Source organism: Pleurodeles waltl, chromosome 4_2 (genome assembly GCF_031143425.1).
Source record: "Pleurodeles waltl isolate 20211129_DDA chromosome 4_2, aPleWal1.hap1.20221129, whole genome shotgun sequence".
Lineage (NCBI taxonomy): Eukaryota > Metazoa > Chordata > Amphibia > Caudata > Salamandridae > Pleurodeles > Pleurodeles waltl.
The window spans coordinates 517,291,513-517,311,446 of NC_090443.1; the positions used below are offsets into that span (position 1 = coordinate 517,291,513).

The window sequence follows — 19,934 nt, forward strand, 5'->3', positions numbered from 1 at the left end:
GGGTCTAGGGGGGTCGTCTCTGGTTACTCACGAGGTCGCAGTCACCTGGGAGTCATCCCTGTAGTGTTGGCTCTACGGAGCTCAAGCTAGGGGCACCGGGTGAAGTCTCACGCTTCTGGCGGGAAGAGTGAGTTCTTTAAAAGTTGCTTCTTTTTTGCAAAGATGTGGCTGTGGGTGAACAGTTCCACTGTTCTCGGGAGTTTCTTGGTCCTTCGGATTTCAGGGCAGTCCTCTGAGGCTTCAGAGGTCACTGGTCCCTTTCGGATGTGTCGCTGTAAAGAAATGGCTCCCTGTTGCAGTTACCCCCCACTTTTTGCCTGATACTGATGCTGACTTGACTGAGAAGTGTGCTGGGACCCTGCTAACCAGGCCCCAGCACCAGTGTTCTTTCACCTAAAATGTACCATTGTTTCCACAATTGGCACAACCCTGGCACCTAGGTAAGTCCCTTGTAACTGGTACCCCTGGTACCAAGGGCCCTGATGCCAGGGAAGGTCTCGAAGGGCTGCAGCATGTCTTATGCCACCCTAGGGACCCCTCACTCAGCACAGACACACTGCTTGCCAGCTTGTGTGTGCTGATGGGGAGAAAATGACTAAGTCGACATGGCACTCCCCTCAGGGTGCCATGCCAACCTACCTATGCCACAGGCAGTGGGAAGTCACCCCTCTAGTAGGCCTTACAGCCCTAAGGCAGGGTGCACTATACCACAGGTGAGGGCATATGTGCATGAGCACTGTGCCCCTACAGTGTCTAAGCAAAACCTTAGACATTGTAAGTGCAGGGTAGCCATAAGAGTATATGGGCTGGGAGTCTGTCAAAAACGAACTCCACAGCTCCATAATGGCTACACTGAATACTGGGAAGTTTAGTATCAAACTTCTCAGAATAATAAACCCACACTGATGCCAGTGTTGGATTTATTAAAAAATGCACACAGAGGGCATCTTAGAGATACCCCCTGTATTTTACCCAATTGTTCAGTGCAGGACTGACTGGTCTGTGCCAGCCTGCTGCTGAGAGACGAGTGTCTGACCTCATGCGGTGAGAGCCTTTGTGCTCTCTAAGGACAGAAACAAAGCCTGCTCTGGGTGGAGGTGCTTCACACCTCCCCCCTGCAGGAACTGTAACACCTAGCAGTGAGCTTCAAAGGCTCAAGCTTCGTGTTACAATGCCCCAGGGCACTCCAGCTAGTGGAGATGCCCGCCTCCTGGACCCAGCCCCCACTTTTGGCGGCAAGTCCAGGAGAGATAATGAGAAAAACAAGGAGGAGTCACTGGCCAGTCAGGACAGCCCCTAAGGTGTCCTGAGCTGAGGTGCCTCTGACTTTTAGAAATCCTCCATCTTGAAGGAGGATTCCCCCAATAGGGATAGGAATGTGACCCCCTCCCCTTGGGAGGAGGCACAAAGAGGGTGTACCCACCCTCAGGGCTAGTAGCCATTGGCTACTAACCCCCCAGACCTAAACACGCCCTTAAATTTAGTATTTAAGGGCTTCCCTGAACCTAAGAATTTAGATTACTGCAACAACAAGAAGAAGGACTGCCTAGCTGAAAACCCCTGCAGAGGAAGACCAGAAGACAACAACTGCCTTGGCTCCAGAAACTCACCGGCCTGTCTCCTGCCTTCCAAAGAACTCTGCTCCAGCGACGCCTTCCAAAGGGACCAGCGACCTCTGAATCCTCTGAGAACTGCCCTGCTACGACGACGACAAGAAACTCCTGAGGACAGCGGACCTGCTCCAAAAAGACTGCAACTTTATCCAAAGGAGCAGCTTTAAAGACCCCTGCAATCTCCCCGCAAGAAGCGTGAGACTTGCAACACTGCACCCGGCGACCCCGACTCGGCTGGTGGAGAACCAACATCTCAGGGAGGACCCCCGGACTACTCTACGACTGAGTACCAAAACCTGTCCCCCCTGAGCCCCCACAGCGCCGCCTGCAGAGGGACTCCCGAGGCTTCCCCTGACCGCGACTCTCTGAAACCTAAGTCCCGACGCCTGGAAAAGACCCTGCACCCGCAGCCCCCAGGACCTGAAGGACCGGACTTTCACTGCAGAAGTGACCCCCAGGAGTCCCTCTCCCTTGCCCAAGTGGAGGTTTCCCCGAGGAAGCCCCCCCTTGCCTGCCTGCAGCGCTGAAGAGATCCCTTGATCTCTCATTGACTTACATTGCGAACCAGACACTTGTTCTAACACTGCACCCGGCCGCCCCCCGCGCCGCTGAGGGTGAAATTTCTGTGTGGGCTTGTGTCCCCCCCCGGTGCCCTACAAAACCCCCCTGGTCTGCCCTCCGAAGACGCGGGTACTTACCTGCTGGCAGACTGGAACCGGGGCACCCCCTTCTCTCCATTGAAGCCTATGCGTTTTGGGCACCACTTTGAACTCTGCACCTGACCGGCCCTGAGCTGCTGGTGTGGTAACTTTGGGGTTGCTCTGAACCCCCAACGGTGGGCTACCTTGGACCAAGAACTGAACCCTGTAAGTGTCTTACTTACCTGGTAAAGCTAACAAAAACTTACCTCCCCCAGGAACTGTGAAAATTGCACTGTGTCCACTTTTAAAATAGCTATTTGTGAATAACTTGAAAAGTATACATGCAATTGAAATGATTCAAAGTTCCTAATGTACTTACCTGCAATACCTTTCAAACAAGATATTACATGTTAAATTTGAACCTGTGGTTCTTAAAATAAACTAAGAAAATATATTTTTCTATACAAAACCTATTGGCTGGATTTGTCTCCGAGTGTGTGTACCTCATTTATTGTCTATGTGTATGTACAACAAATGCTTAACACTACTCCTTGGATAAGCCTACTGCTCGACCACACTACCACAAAATAGAGCATTAGTATTATCTATTTTAACCACTATTTTACCTCTAAGGGGAACCCTTGGACTCTGTGCATGCTATTCCTTACTTTGAAATAGCACATACAGAGCCAACTTCCTACAGTCGCTGTGCAGTTTTCTTTGAGACATGAGACAGGCCGGTAGGGCTGGGGCCAAAGCCAATGTGTCCGCAGGGCTTTCAGATCAGCAGTCCTTGCTGTAGGTTGCAAAAATCTTATTTCCTGAGTTCCGGGGTGCTCCTAAATACTGAATTTAGGGGGGTGTTTAGGTCAGGAGTCAATGGCTACAGTCCTTGAGGGTGGCTACACCCTCTGTGCCTCCTCCCTGAGGGGAGGGGGGCACATCCCTAATCCTATTGGGGGAATCCTCAAATCTCAAAAATGGAGAATTTCTAAAGGCACGAGTCACCTCAGGGCACCTTAAGGGCTGGCCTGACTGGTGGGCGGCAACTCCTTGTTTATCTTCTCCAGCCTTGCCGCCAAAAGTGAGGGCAGTGGCCGGAGGGGCGGCCATCTCCACTAGCTGGGATGCCCTGGGGTGCTGTAACAAAAGGCATGAGCCTTTGAGGCTGACAGCCAGGTGTTACAGTTCCTGCAGGGGGAGATGAGAAGCACCTCCACCCAGTACAGGCTTTGTTCCTGTCCACAGAGTCACAAAGGCACTCTCCCCATGTGGCCAGAAACTCGTCTGGTTGTGGCAGGCTGGCAGAAACTGGTCAGCCTAGCACTAGGAGTCGGACTGGTATTCAGGGGGCATCTCTAAGATGCTGTAGGAAGTTGGCTCTGTATGTGCTATTTCAAAGTAAGGAATAGCATGCACAGAGTCCAAGGGTTCCCCTTAGAGGTAAGATAGTGGCAAAAAGAGATAATACTAATGCTCTATTTTGTGGTAGTGTGGTCGAGCAGTAGGCTTATCCAAGGAGTAGTGTTAAGCATTTGTTGTACATACACAGACAATAAATGAGGTACACACACTCAGAGACAAATCCAGCCAATAGGTTTTGTTATAGAAAAATATATTTTCTTAGTTTATTTTAAGAACCACAGGTTCAAATTTTACATGTAATCTCTCATTTGAAAGGTATTGCAGGTAAGTACTCTAGGAACTTTGAATCATTACTTTAGCGTGTATACTTTTCACATAAAACACAAATAGCTGTTTTAAAAGTGGACACAGTGCAATTTTCACAGTTCCTGGGGGAGGTAATTTATTGTTAGTTTTCACAGGTAAGTAAGTCACTTACAGGTTTCAGTTTTTGGTCCAAGGTAGCCCACCGTTGGGGGTTCAGAGCAACCCCAAAGTTATCACACCAGCAGCTCAGGGCCGGTCAGGTGCAAAGGTCAAAGAGGTGCCCAAAACACATAGGCTTCAATGGAGAGAAGGGGGTGCCCCGGTTCCAGTCTGCCAGCAGGTAAGTACCCGCGTCTTCGGAGGGCAGACCAGGGGGGTTTTGTAGGGCACCGGGGGGGGAGGGACACAAGTCAGCACAGAAAGTACACCCTCAGCAGCGCGGGGGCGGCCGGGTGCAGTGTGCAAACATGCGTCGGGTTTTCAATGGAAGTCAATGAGAGATCAAGGGATCTCTTCAGCGTCGCAGGCAGGCAAGGGGGGGGCTCCTCTGGGTAGCCACCACCTGGGCAAGGGAGAGGGCCTCCTGGGGGTCACTCCTGCACAGAAGTTCCGTTTCTTTAGGGGCTGGGGGCTGCGGGTGCAGGGTCTTTTCCAGCCGTCGGGAAATGGAGTTCAGACAGTCGCGGTCAGGGGGAGCCTGGGGATTCCCTCTGCAGGCGTCGCTGTGGGGGCTCAGGGGGGACAACTTTGGTTACTCACAGTCGTAGAGTCGCCGGAGGGTCCTCCCTGAGTTGGTTGTTCTCCACCAGTCGAGTCGGGGTCGCCGGGTGCAGTGTTGCAAGTCTCACGCTTCTTGCGGGGAGTTGCAGGGGTCTTTAAATCTGCTCCTTGTAACAAAGTTGCAGTTCTTTTGGAGCAGTGCCGCTGTCCTCGGGAGTTTGTCCTTTTCGAAGCAGGGCAGTCCTCAGAGGATTCAGAGGTCGCTGGTCCCTTGGAAAGCGTCGCTGGAGCAGGTTTCTTTGGAAGGCAGGAGACAGGCCGGTAAGTCTGGGGCCAAGGCAGTTGGTGTCTTCTGTTCTTCCTCTGCAGGGGGTTTTCAGCTCAGCAGTCCTTCTTGTAGTTGCAGGAATCTGTTTTTCTAGGTTCAGGGAAGCCTTAAATACTAAATTTAAGGGCGTGTTTAGGTCTGGGGGGTTAGTAGCCAATGGCTACTAGCCCTGAGGGTGAGTACACCCTCTTTGTGCCTCCTCCCAAGGGGAGGGGGTCACATCCCTAATCCTATTGGGGGAATCCTCCATCTGCAAGATGGAGGATTTCTAAAAGTTAGAGTCACTTCAGCTCAGGACACCTTAGGGGCTGTCCTGACTGGCCAGTGACGACTCCTTGTTGTTTTCTTTGTTTCCTCCAGCCTTGCCGCCAAAAGTGGGGGCCGTGGCCGGAGGGGGCGGGCAACTCCACTAAGCTGGAGTGCCCTGCTGTGCTGTGACAAAGGGGTGAGCCTTTGAGGCTCACCGCCAGGTGTTACAGCTCCTGCCTGGGGGAGGTGTTAGCATCTCCACCCAGTGCAGGCTTTGTTACTGGCCTCAGAGTGACAAAGGCACTCTCCCCATGGGGCCAGCAACATGTCTCGTGTGGCAGGCTGCTGGAACCAGTCAGCCTACACAGATAGTCGGTTAAGTTTCAGGGGGCACCTCTAAGGTGCCCTCTGTGGTGAATTTTACAATAAAATGTACACTGGCATCAGTGTGCATTTATTGTGCTGAGAAGTTTGATACCAAACTTCCCAGTTTTCAGTGTAGCCATTATGGTGCTGTGGAGTTTGTGTAAAACAGACTCCCAGACTATATACTCTTACTCCCAGACTATATACTCTTATGGCTACCCTGCACTTACAATGTCTAAGGTTTTGCTTAGACACTGTAGGGGCACAGTGCTCATGCACTGGTACCCTCACCTATGGTATAGTGCACCCTGCCTTAGGGGTGTCTTACCTATACTGCATAGGCAGTGAGAGGCTGGCATGGCACCCTGAGGGGAGTGCCATGTCGACTTACTCATTTTGTTCTCACTAGCACACACAAGCTGGTAAGCAGTGTGTCTGTGCTGAGTGAGGGGTCTCCAGGGTGGCATAATACATGCTGCAGCCCTTAGAGACCTTCCCTGGCATCAGGGCCCTTGGTACCAGAGGTACCAGTTACAAGGGACTTATCTGGATGCCAGGGTGTGCCAATTGTGGAATCAAAAGTACAGGTTAGGGAAAGAACACTGGTGCTGGGGCCTGGTTAGCAGGCCTCAGCACACTTTCAATTCAAAACATAGCATCAGCAAAGGCAAAAAGTCAGGGGGTAACCATGCCAAGGAGGCATTTCCTTACAGATGCCCTCTGGGTGCATTTTATAATAAATGCCACACTGGCATCAGTGTGCATTTATTGTGCTGAGAAGTTTGTCAGACACAAACTCCACAGTTCCATAATGGCTACACTGAAATCTGGGAAGTTTGGTATCAAACTCCCAGACCATATACTCTTTATGGCTACCCTGCACTTACAATGTCTAAGGTTTTGCTTAAACACTGTAGGGGCATAGTGCTCATGCACATATGCCCTCACCTGTGGTATAGTGCACCCTGCCTTAAGGCTGTAAGGCCTGCTAGACGAGTGACTTACCTATGCCACAGGCAGTGTGAGGTTGGCAAGACACTCTGAGGGGAGTGCCATGTCGACTTAGTCATTTTCTCCCCAACAGCAAACCCAAACTGTGAGGCACTGTGCATGTGCAGAGTGAGGGGTCCCCAGGGTGGCATAAGGCTTGCTGCAGCCCTTCGAGACCTTCCCTGGCATCAGGGCCCTTGGTACCAGGGGTTCCATTTACAAGGGACTCAGAGTGTTACCATTATGTTCGGTGTTACCATTATGTAGCTGGACATATGTAGTCACCTATGTCCAGGACGCGCACAAAATGGAGCCCCCGCACTCAGGAAGTCCAGAAAAATGGAACTGGAATTTGTGGGGGAACCTCTGCTAGTGCAGGCGTGCCCTCACACACAGGTACCTGAACCCTGCTCTCTGGGCTGAGAGGGCCTACCATTGGGGTGACTTAGTGACCTGGTGCTGTGACCTGTAGTATAAATGGGTGCATGCACCTGTTTCACACAGACTGCAGTGGCAGGCCTGCAGAATCCTTTGCATGGGCTCCCAATAGGTGGCAGAATAACTGCTGAAGCCCATAAGCCCATATGGGTACCATATACTGGAGATTTACATTGGGGGAGGTGGGGGCAGGATGCCGAATGGGAAAAGAAAAATTTTACAGGGGTTCATAACCACAGGGGTCCTGGTTAGCAGGATCCCAGTGCACAGTCAAACACACTAACAGGCAGAAAAAGGGGGTAACCATGCCAAGATAGAGGGCACTTTCCTACAGTTTCCCCCACTTTTTGCCTGGTACCGGATATGATTGACTGAAAGTGCACTGGGCTCCTGCTAACCAGGTCCCGAGAGCCAGATCTCTTACCCAACACTGTACAATTGTTTCCCAATTGTCTAATCCATTAGCACCCTCTGTAAGTCACTAGTAAATGGTTCTTGTAGGAAGCTGACTCTATATGGTGCACTAAAAAGAAGTACACCATGCAGAGACCAGTGGATCCCCAATTGGTTTGCAGAGGCAAAAGTAGACAGCACTGCCCTCTGTTAAGCCGAACTTCTTGCCCACACTACCACATAACAGAGCCTTAGTACTAAGCATTTGGCTACATGATGGTTTCAATGAAGATAGGGAAGTTTGGTATCAAACATCTCATATTATAAGCCCACACTGATTTTAGTGATGGATTTCACAATACATTAACCCAGAGGGCATCTTAGAGGTGCACCCTGACAACCTACCAGCCTCTGGTGTGCTCGCTGGCCAGTTTGAACCAGCCTGCCACCACCAGACACGGGTCTGAACTCCCTAAGGCGAAAGCCTCTGCTCTTGGGTGGTCCTACATAAAAGTCTGCCAACCCACCAATATTTGTTATGGCAGGAGAGAAGAGCTATGACCTACCATGTCATCCCCTGATCTGAGTTTTCACATAAAAGAAATAGTTGATCAGTGTAGGAAAATGGCTCCTACTTGCAGTTACCCAACCACTTATTGCCCGTATGACTGATGCCGATTTGACTGAGAAGTGTGCTGGGACCCAGCTAACCAGGCCCCAGCATCAGTGTTCTTTCACTAAAAATGTGCCATTGTTTACACAATTGGCACACCCTTGGCACACAGGTAAGTCCCCTGTAAAAGGTACCAGTGGTACCAAGAGCCCTGTGACCAGTGACGGTCCCTAAGGGCTGCAGCATGTGTTGTGCCACTCTAAGGGACCCCTCACCTAACACATGCACACTGCCATTGCAGATTGTGTGTGTTGGTGGGGAGAAAAAGGCAAAGTCGACATGGCATCCCCCTGAGGGTGCCATGCCCACAAAACATTGCCTGTGGCATAGATAAGTCACCCCTCTAGCAGGCTTTAAAGCCCTAAGGCAGGGTGCACTACACCACAGGTGAGAGCATAGCTGCATGAGCAATATGCCCGTACAATGTCTTAGTCCATTCTTACACATTGTGAGTACAGTGTGGCTATATTAAGAGCATGGTCTGGGAGTTTGTCAAAACGAACTCCACACATCCATAATGGCTACACTGAGCACTGGGACGTTTGGTACCAAACTTCTCAGCATAATAAACCCACACTGATGCCAGTGTTGGATTTATTAAAAAAATGCACACAGAGCATCTCCGAGAAGCCCCTGTATTTTACCCAATCCTTCAGTGCAGGACTGACTGGTCTGTGCCAGCCTGCCACTGAGGGACGAGTTTCTGACCCCCGGGATGAGAGCCTTAGTGCTCTGAGGCCAGAAACAAAGCCTGCACTGGGTGGAGGTGGTCCACACCTGCCCCCCCTGCAGAAACTGTAACACATAGCAATGATGGTACGCTTATGCGCGACCTAAAAACTGGGCCACAAACAGCAAAAAAAAAAAAACTACAAACTGATACGTCAAGCCAACTAGTCGGGCACTGCCCGACTGCCCCATCGGCAGTCCAGCCTGGTTTTCAAGGAGCCTGTCCAGAAAGTCTGGTACTTCAGCTTCTATTTCAGCCCTTGGAAGTTTGCTGGGCCTCTGCACTGTTGTCTTCCTCCAGACTCTGATCTCCCATAATGACGAGGAAATCGATTTGGGGGATGATAGCTCTGCAGTAGGAATGAAGCTGGCCCAAGATCAGAGTTGCAATGTGTTTTTCAATCAGTACTGTTGCCGCCTGTACTAAAAGTCCTGTTCCCTTTGTACTAAACCTAAAGATCTGTCCATGCCGCTCTTTGTAGCCTGCAAGCAGTCATCCACGTTTAGTTGAAAAATGTTGGCTGACAAAGGGCATGTCCTGTACTTAGTTCTCCAGGTGAAAGAAATTGCTAGGCAACCAGCCTATGGTCCCCACTGGGCATTAAACGAAGTAAGTAAAGATGATGCCAGAGGGACAAGTCCGGTGCTGGCTTTCTTCTCTATTTGTGAAGGTGACAAAGAAGCTCCTGTAACTGGATGGTGGTGTGCTTACCATGAGCAGCTGGGATGTGGTGACCTTGTATGTCCTGGTATGCGACAGTCTATCATCGCAGGTCTTTACTGTCAGCTTAGCCTTAGTTCTTTTCCTGTAGAAGAGGTCACCCCAACCACACCAGCATGTTTAGTCCTGCTTTTCTCAAAAGCAAGAATGTCTTCCCAGAATTACACCAGGTCTAGGGGAGAATGGAAATCAAGCAGGGGAAAAATGTATAGCACTTAAAGTTGTATGAACTGTGAGGGTACATAGGCCTCTTTGCTGATGTACTGATACAACTTAAGAAGGCACTAATGATCAAAGAGGTATACTTTCAGCTTACAAGGAAATGTGGAGTTAAGAGGTTCAAATTCTCTATTCCTAGAATGCACTCTTCCTGCTGTTGACCTTCAAAGCGTGTCACCATCACGCTTGGGTTGCTCTGCAACTCAGTCACTTTTACCAGTGGGGACACAAAGCAGGACCCTCCATTGGCTGTGCATAGCGTCCCTCTCGCATGACCTAATCTGGTGTCTGGGGACTGGTGGATTGCTGAAACATTTGCAGATTATAGAACTTGATATGCTTCATTGATACTGAGAGTCCCTCAGAGTCTCTTTTGTTGCAGGATATGGAAGCCCTGGAGTCCGAAGTTACAGCTGAGGAACTTAGGGCAGCCTCGTCTCAGTTGCACACGGGGAGGTCAATGGGTCTGGTTGGCCTTCCGGCAGTATTTTACACGGCCATATGGGGGCTCGTGGGCTCCAATCCAATGGTGCCTTCCAGAAGGCACGGAAGGAAAGCTTACTGCTACTGCCCCATCCATACAGCAGACCTAATAGTGATTCTCAAACCACGACAACCTCCTGATCTCTGCGGCTCGTACCACCCGATCGCTCTGTTGAATACAGAGGTAAAGGCGTGGGCTAAAGCTCTAGCGAATCTGTTGATTAGAATCATATCTACGTTGAGTCACCCAGACAAGTCAGGTTATGTGCCTTGCCACAAGGAACAATATCTGGCAGGTGTGTATTGCTGTTACTATTTTCTAAAGCCATCATGTCGAGAGAGCACACTTTTGCAGGTTGACTTCTGTAAAGCCTTTGATTCACTCTCTTGGCCGTTTTGGTTTTAATTTCTGCTTTGAATGAATTTCAGTCCCCTGTTTATCAGCTACGTACAGCTTCTATATGCAGGGCTCTTCGCTCAGGTTTGAGTGGGTTCATTCCCATCCGTCCTGTTCCCAAGGGAGCAGGGGATACAACAGGGGTGTCCCCGCTCTTTTTTGCATTGGCAATAGAGCCTCTGGCGAGTTTGTTTTGCGTAGATGCAGAACTGAGACGGTTTAAGTGGTGGTCTCACTGTATTTTGTTAAACTAAAACCAACTGGGCTATCAAACAAATTGATCTCGATATAGACTGGTTGCTGCCAATTAAGTTGAAACCTCAGGAGTCAAACGGCATTAACACCCCACTGTTATTAACCAATGTGTACATTCACCCGAACAAGAAGCAAAATAGAGAACGCATGGAAACATTGTTGAACAATCTCAAATTGTTAATGAGGCAGTTCAAGGAGGCCACCCACATCGTGTCCGGTGACTTTAACGCTGACCTGAGCAAAGGTTATACAAAACAGGGACAAAAACATCACGGCTTGCACCTGAACAACAGATTTGAAAATCTTGGCCTCCGTTGCTTGACGACCCACCAAAAGGGGAGGGGGGGGGGGGGGGGGGGGAGGGGAAGACTCTTCCTCACCAGTAACATTCTCAAGTGGTTTAATGAAATCAACAATTGACTTTACAATAATAAATGAAGCAGCTCTGCCACTCGTTGCCGCCTACAACATCCATGTATGTCTAGAAAGCGACCACTTTCCACAAGCCATACAGCTAAGAGGGGTACGGAAGCGGCTCCCAATAGCAAAAACAATTATCGTTGCTCCTATGACATAATGACAAAGAAGTTAAAATGGCAGGGGCACGGCATTGAGAAAGTGATGGAAGTGTATCGCAGTGCAGGGTCACTTGAAGAGCTCAAGAGAGAATTTGAGTCTCAGGAACAACTTGCATTCCGTTCAGGAGCACGGGTGAAGGCATGGCAACACCTATGCAACTCCTTACTGAACAAATTTACTAATAAAATCCTTACCTTAAGCTCAGTGGTTGGTGCAAACAAAAATCTGTAAGGTATTACCGAAGAGCATCCATGGTACAACAGATCTCTGCGTGAAGTTTAAAAATTCAGTCTTGCATGAGGCCAGAAAAGTCGCAAAGTAGGCACGAATTAATAGGAACCCTGACAAAACAAAGCTCCTTAAATTGAGGCCATAATATAAGAAAGACTGCTAGATGAAAAAAAAGCAGAACTATTAAGATTTGTGGTCAAAGCTCCTGATGTCCAATAAACTGAAGAACAACAAAAAATTCTGGCACCTGGTGAATGGGTTGGTCCATGGCCAAAATCGCCATTCCAACACAGGCATCGATACAGCCTCCTGGAAATCCCATGTCTTAGCGTTGATATCGTCCTCAGACCAAAAGGGGATTGGAGAGGTCCCTCTGCCCTCAATTCGCAGTTCCTCAAATTCAACTGACTTTGGTTTTCGAGTAAAGTTGAAAACAGACGTCTCCCTTCCCAACTGCAAGCAAGACAAGCCTACCATAGACATAGACTTAGACATAATCACAAATTTAAAAACCAAGGGCGCTGCAGGACAGAGAGGTATTCCTAATGCCCTATTTAAAAGGTGATGTAACATTCTGGGTCTACTATCTGGTGCTCCTTTTTAACGATCTGTACAACACCAAGCAGATCCCAGAGGCCTGGAAAGGTAACATCTTCCATCCAATTTATAAGTCCAGCAACCCTGCCTTGCCCCTTAATTATAGGTTGACTGCCTTGATTGATGTTGAAGCAAAACTCTATGCATCCTGTCTACTGTTGCAATTATGTGTCTGGGTACATAAGCGTCAACTCCTACCACAAAGTCAGACTGGCTTCAGAGGTGGGATGGGAACTTCAACCAACCTAACAGCCTTGGCTTTGCATTTAAGTCCAGGCACAAGAAAAGCAGACTATTTGCCTGTTTTATTGATCTTAAGTCAGCCTTTGATTGAGTCCCAAGAGTTAGTTTATTAGATAAATTGAAAAGCTGGGGTCTCCCCAGTAGCCTGTTGAACGCAATGATGGAACTATACTCTGCTACTTGGCCGCAAGTCAAAATTGGGGACGGAGACCAGGTTACCAATAGCATTCAAACTTTAAACGGTTTAAAGCAAGGACGTGTTCTAGCCCCTATGCTTTTTAATTTATATCTAGCAGACCTAGCCAATACCCGGTCTCCAGTAAATAATCATCCGCCCGTTTTGGCCCAGGAAGCAATTGCATGGCTACAGTACGCAGACAATACAGTTTTACTCAGTCGCACTCCAACTGGGCCACAGCACTGATGCATTCTCTGGTTACATAGTCAAGCAAGGTTTGGAACTGAACTTGAACAAAACCAAAGTGGTCAGACTAGTGGATTTTACGCCGGGTGGCCGGGTTGCAGGGGTTCTCCATTGAGACCTTATTGGCATGTCCAAGTCCGGGGATGACCTTGATGGGAATGTGCGCAAATCCTTTGCCACTCTCAGGGAAGTGTTTGTTGCATCAGACCCAATTTTACTGATGCCTGCAATTCCGACATGCCCTCTCCCAATGTCGCTCAACTAACTGAAATCCTCGAGTTCAAACCCTGAGGTCAAGCTCCGCTGACTGACACTCCCCACCACAAGGTCTCTGTCATTTACCGTTCCCTGGTAGTTAATGCACCAGACACACCTTCCTGGCTCCTAGAGAGGCCTGCATTTGGGACTTGGGCCCCGTTTAGAACAAGGGATAGGGAGAGGTGCTTGCCTCTCCTTGGGTGGCAGCTATTGCCTCTCAGTTCGTCCCTATTCAGCTGCGTCATTATTTGCACAGAGTCGATTACACCAGAAAGAGGCTATGGAGGAGGGGCCTCATTGCTTCTACCAATTGTGCCAGTCTGGTGCTCTAGCTCTTTTCTGGAGTGGGGTTATTTTATTTTATTTATTTATTTTGGGGAGGGGGGGTGTACTAGGTCTTCTCTCGTCGCTTACACATCAGTGTGCCTTGCAGCATATTTCTGACAACATCAACAGTAACAGATGCTTCAGAGCACTTTTGTGGCTGGGTCTGGTAGTAGCGATTCGGGACGTAGCAAGGGCCTGGAAGGGGGTTTCAGTTCTTTCGTTGGAGGCTTGGAACGGGGGAATGGACCATTGCCTAGGCCTTGAATGCCTTGTATATACACCTAGGGGTTGTCCCAAGTATTATAAGATCTGAGAGTGGTGGACTAGTTATCGGGGCATACAATTGGAATCATGGTATCAAGCTGGGTTCTCTGTGGAGGCAGAGGTCAGGTCTCTTGAAGTTAGAGTGATGTGGGGCAGAGGGGGAACCTGGAGAATGATGTAGGCTTGCTTTGTTCTGGTGTGATGCTGTTTTCAGGAAACAAGCTGGAAGTATGCTCTGTTGTGGCTAAAATTTCTTTTGTATTCTAGGTTTTCCATAAATATGTTATGTTTTGGTGAGGGGGGGGGTTCGCTAACAGCCTGCATGCCAGAAATGACTGTTCTACTATACTGGTCAATTCCGTGCTGTATGTACTGCAGATTCTATTTTGTACTATACCACCTTATGTTCAGAAAACCAATAAAGTTTGTGGACAAAAAAAAAAAGTGTGACCTTGACATCAAATTAGAATTCCTGGAGTGGATACAATAGTTCACTGAGCCACAAGACTAAATTTGTATATTTGATTTAGAACAGTGTAACTGCATAATGCATGCAACTGTGGGGAAAAAAATATTAAATAAAATGGGCATATTTCTACAAGGTCTGGCAATGTTTAATCAGAAATGTTTGACATCCCAAAAAAAGGAAACAAAATAGATGGGCAAGAATACATTCAGTGCAAAGTGCTCACAAAAAAAATTATAAAACGGACTGTGGTCACAAAAAAGCTGTCTCTACATGTAGGACACTATCACCCAATTTAACTACGTACACAACCTTAAGTTGCAGCTGTCGAGTGGAGGCATTAACCAGAACTGTTTGGCGAGAGTAAAGCCAGCACAAACAAAATAGATGTGTATACTTTGAATTACAGACTTTAAAACCTCATGGATAAGCTGCCACCACCAACAGCATGAAACTCACGTTTCCTCTTCAGGCTGGTCCTGTTTGGATGCCCATCCTGTACCATCTTTCGGAACTATGCTCACGTTGGGATCATTGCCTTTGTGCTCCTTTTTAATGCTGGGCAAGTTTGCAGGTGGGGGCATGCGTCGTGACACAGCCACTTTCCCCAAAGACTGTAATCCATGACGTGCAGCAACTGTAAAGAAACAATATGGAGGACCTTAACAGGAGTTCTTCTGGCAATAGATACAGTTGGAAGGTCAACACACTTTTTCCGTTACAAAACATTCTGTGGGAGTGAATAGTTGCTTTTCTGACTATCGAATTAAACTTAAGGAACTGAGGCAAGGAGATTGTGGTCTTCGGGTAAGTGCAGCATTTATCTATCTATCTATCTATCTATCTATCTATCTATCTATCTATCTATCTATCTATATCAAATACTAGTCTACTCGGGCCAGTCATTACTATAAAGGTTATGCCTACGTAGAATGTCGGTAATGTTAAGAAATACTGAAGATGAACATCGAAAGCTCCAGCTTTCTAGAGTAAACATATAAGCAAAAATGTTTGGACTAGTAGTTTTTATAGGTCTCCCTTTACAGTTAAAAACAGGTTTTTAATCACACTAACCACCAAAGGAGATTGCACTCAATGCTCCATATTGCCCCAGCCCAGTAAGGAAAAGAGCTACCATTTCAAAAGTCAACTGATTTGCACTGTCATCTAAAAGCAAAGAAAAGAATATGCATTTTGCTGTGGCACCAAGAAACTACTCTGAAATGACAGGATAATTATGCCTTTTTTAGGGTCCGATGCACTTCACTTACCTGTGCTTTTCTGGGTTTCCAATGATTTTCCCTTGTACGTATTAAACAGGCTGAGTGTTGCATATTTTTTCCCATCCTTTGTTTTTGTGGTCTGGCCCGACTTCTCCGACATTTCGATGGAAATTCATCGAGTCTGGTGCCACACGCCACCTCCTTCTGCAACCACCTGCATAAATGCAAATAAATATTAAGTGATATTTTTTTTAAGGGGGGGGGGTGGTGTTTGTAAAAAAAAAAAAAACACAACACAATAATATCTTGTGATGCAAGGAAGCATTGAGGAGTTTAAAACTGTTAGTCCCTCATACAGAACGGAAAAAGAAGCTAATAGTGCTTAATTATGGTTTCACCTCCATAGTGCTTGAAAAATAAACTGGGCGCTTATAGCTCAACTGTAGCACTCTGAGCAAAGTGCCAACCTTTTAGGTTAGGAAGATATAGTAGTTCTTTACAATATAGGCTAATAATAGTGACTGGTAAAACAGATGTCGGTTACGCATATTTTTTTCCACTGGCATTTTAAAAATACCAGTCATTAGGTTGCATACAGTTACGACAGACGTAAAATTTAGGGTAACACTGAATAACATTGACAAAGCTTTCCAGACCACAACGAAGAGAAATGTATAATGTAAGAGGCAATTGAACTATCTGAAACACTTGGTATATTGTGCCTATACCTCTACATGGTGTAGTCCCGTGCTCCAAAAGAGACACTTGGCCCAGAGAAGACAATATGATGCATTTGCAATGTAGGACAAACAGAATAGCCTTCCACATACAGATATGGAGAGCACAATAGTGGTAACTGTAAGACAAGGAATACCAGTTTACCTTATTTACTGTCCCACATCATCATAAAAACAAATTGGAAAAAAAAATAAAAAGACTTGCACGTCAACTCCCTGAATACCCTTTCTACACTTCACATCAGAGTACTTTAAGTCCATCTTATTGAGCTTTCTTTTCCTGCTTTCAATTAAGTCCATTTAAATGGTACCTTAAGTGCTCCTATGGAACGGAAAGCTAAACGTCATGCACTGGTAGCAGGGTTTAGTTACACTGCCCACATGTCTGACAATATGTTTTGGCCAGAACACCACTGTGCACTGGCTATGCTGCAGTTTAAATGCACTGCAACGACATGGTAGGAAAAGCCTATTTTTATAAATTCATACATCACCTCTAAAGCATGCTCAACAAGTTCACAGAGCCAGGTGCTAATAAAAATAGGGCACACTATTCTGCACTTACTGTGCCCCCACAGGAAAAGAAAGCCTAAAACTATTTCACTATGTAGGTACGGCTAGATCTTTTGGGCCTAAGTGGGATTAAAATAGTTATATTCCCCTCTGTTTAGGAAAGGGCTAGAAGAACAAGTTACTTACCTCCGGTAACGCTTTTTCTGGTAGATACATTAGCTACCTGTGGATTCCTCACCTTATGAATTCTCCCACTGCGCCAGCATTCAATGGAAAATCATCTTCCCAGCTCTCCACGAGGACGTCACAATTGCACGAATCCCACGTTACTCCACCTGACGTCACCGTGTCAATAAGAGGTCCTCGCCGGCGTGCTGACATCAGTTTCACCCATTTTTTACGTGCCTTTGAGGCGAACAGGTGAAAACTGACGTCAAAATAGCTCAAATGAATACACACATACAACCATATTTATGGTAACACAATTACAACCATCACTTGTATAAATAAAATTATCAAAACATATATACACTTGTAAAACAACAGTTTTGGTAGGACCCGACAGGCAACGGGGAGGCCGGTGGGACTGTGAGGAATCCACAGGTAGCTAATGTATCCACCAAAAAAAGCATTAACGAAGGTAAGTAACTTAGAGTCCCAAAGCAGTACCGCACTCGGAGGTGTGTACCTGACTTGTCAAACCAAGAAATCCTGCAATACAGAACGTGCAAAATGGCCGTCCCTCCTAACCTCCAAGTCCAAGCAATAATTATTTGTGAATGTGTGGAGGGATGCCCAAGTTGCTGCCTTGCAAATATCCACCACCGGAACCCCTCTAGCCAGGGCCAAAGTGGCAGACTTAGCCCTTGTTGAATGGACTCTAATACCCTCAGGGGGAACCTTCTTTGGCAACAAGTAACAGACCTTAATGTAAAAAATGAACCACCTGGATATAGTTCTTTTATGGACCGCTCTGCCCTTCCTCTTTCCTACATATCCAACAAATAGCTGGTCTTCCAACCGAAGGTCCTTTGTTCTCTCAATATAAAAACTGAGAGCCCTTCTGGGGTCCAAACGATGGAGTCTCTCTTCCGAAGGATGAGGAGGAGTGTAGAAAGATGGAAGGGTAATTGTCTGCCCCATATGGAAAGGAGTGACAACTTTAGGTAGAAAAGCCGCCCTGGTTTTCAGCACCACTTTGTCAGGAAAGAAGTAAAGTAAAGGGAGGTTTAACACTAAGAGCCTAAAACTCACCGACACGCATAGCCAACGTAATAGCAACAAGGAAAACGGTCTTCAAGACTAGCAACCTTAAAGAACAAGAATGTATAGGTTCAAACTGTGAACCCATTAAAAAAAAGTCAAAAGTAGATTCAAATCCCACTGAGTCATAAGAAACAGAGTGGGAGGAAATGTATTTGTTAAACCTTTTAAGAACCTAATAACAATAGGCAATTTAAACAAGGAGGGTTGATCCGGAAGGCAAAGAAAGGCTGACAGTGCCACCAAATAACCTTTAACAGTAGCAACTGCAAAACCCTTCTGTGCCAAAGCTAGTGCAAATAACAGAACATCAGACAGATGGGCCCTCAAGGGATCAATTTGTTTCTCTCCACACCAAGCCACAAATTTTGCCCACCTACAGACAAACAGTCTTAGTGGAGTGTCGCCTGCCCAATAAAATAACATCCACTACCTCTGGTGGGAGAAAGAAAGCACTGATTGCCCCGTTCAATCCCCAGGCATAAAGGTGAAGGCTCTGGAGGTGGGAATGTAGACTCCACCCCTGCGACTGCGAGAGGAGATCTGCCCTGAGAGGGAGACGGAGCAGAGGGAGCACCCTACTCGGCCAATCCGGAGCTATTAAAAAGACCTGAGCCTGATCTTGGCGAATCTTCCTCAGAACCCGAGGAATCAAGGGTATGGGGGAAAAGCATAAAGCAACTGGTCATACCAAGACATCTGAAACACGTCCCCCAAAGCTCCTTGCACTGGATACTTGAGGCGGCAGAACAACGGGCAGTGTACGTTCTCCCGAGTGGCAACCAGATCAATCCACGGAGTACCCCACATCCGAAAGATGTGCCGGACCAGATACGGACAGAGACGCCACTCGTGATCAGCCGAGAAATGCAGACAGTGTCCGCAAGTACGTCGAGCACTCCAGACAGAAGATTTGCTACCAAGCAAATCCGATGGCCCTGAACCCAGGACCAGAGCCACAGAGCCTCTCTGCAGGGAAGGTACGACCCCAGTCCTCCCTGCTTGTTTATATACCACATCGCAGTAGTGGTGTCCGTCAAGACTTGAACTGACGGACTGCAAAGGGACGGGAGGAAGGCCTTGAGCACCAGACGTATTGCCCGCAATTCTAACAGATTGCTATGAAAAGTCTGTTTTACTGGAGACCAAAGACCTTTGATCTCCAGGTCCCCCAGATGAGCTCCCCACCCTAGAGTGGAAGCATCCGTTATGACCGTGGCCACAGGAGGCAGCAGTGAAAACAGCCTTACGAGGGAGCGGTTGCGGTCCACAGCCCAACATCGTAGATCCGCTGCAGAGCCCTCATGTGCCAAGGTGCATGAGTGACCAACAGAATGCAAGAAGCGAACAGACCGAGCAGGTGTAGGACCTTGAGGACTGGAACAACTGCTCCAATTTGAAACAATGGAATCAACACCTGGATGTCCTGAATCCAATGAGGCAGAGGATAGGCCTGATTCAGTGTTATATCCAGTACTGCCCCTATGAACAGGAGGCACTGAGAGGCTCCAGGTGAGACTTGGGCACATTTATCGAAAACCCCAGAATGAACAACAACTGAGTTGTCATTTGCAAGTGATGCAGCACAAGCTCCGGAGATTTTGCTCTGATCAACCAATCGTCCAGGTAAGGGAATACCGATATTCCCTTCCTTCTGAGACTTGCTGCAACCACCGCCTTCGTGAAGACTCGAGGTGCTGAAGTAAGACCAAACAGAAGGACCGCAAACTGGTAGTGTTGAGACCCCTCCACAAACCGGAGATACTTCCTGTGCGACTTGAGAATAGGGATATGAAAGGAAGTATCCTGCAAGTCAACAGACACCATCCAATCCTCTTTGTTTAACGCCAGCAGTACCTGCGCTAGAGTCAGCATTTTGAATTTCTCCTGTTTGAGGAACCAATTCAAAATCCTCAGATCCAA

The 19,934-nt window shown here is 47.6% G+C and overlaps 1 protein-coding gene across 3 annotated transcripts in view; it reads right to left on the bottom strand.

Annotated features, from left to right (window-relative positions):
- PRRC2C (proline rich coiled-coil 2C) overlaps nucleotides 1–19,934 on the bottom strand; it is a 1,097,702-nt gene that overhangs the window by 1,040,623 nt on the left and 37,145 nt on the right. For all 3 annotated transcript variants that reach the window (XM_069232016.1, XM_069232017.1, XM_069232015.1), the window contains exons 2-3: nucleotides 15,547–15,712; nucleotides 14,735–14,912 (exon numbers count right to left, since the gene is read on the bottom strand). In XM_069232016.1, the coding sequence (XP_069088117.1) occupies nucleotides 14,735–14,912; nucleotides 15,547–15,658 (290 nt within the window). In that variant the 5' untranslated portion in view covers nucleotides 15,659–15,712. The remainder of the gene's footprint in view (nucleotides 1–14,734; nucleotides 14,913–15,546; nucleotides 15,713–19,934) is intronic.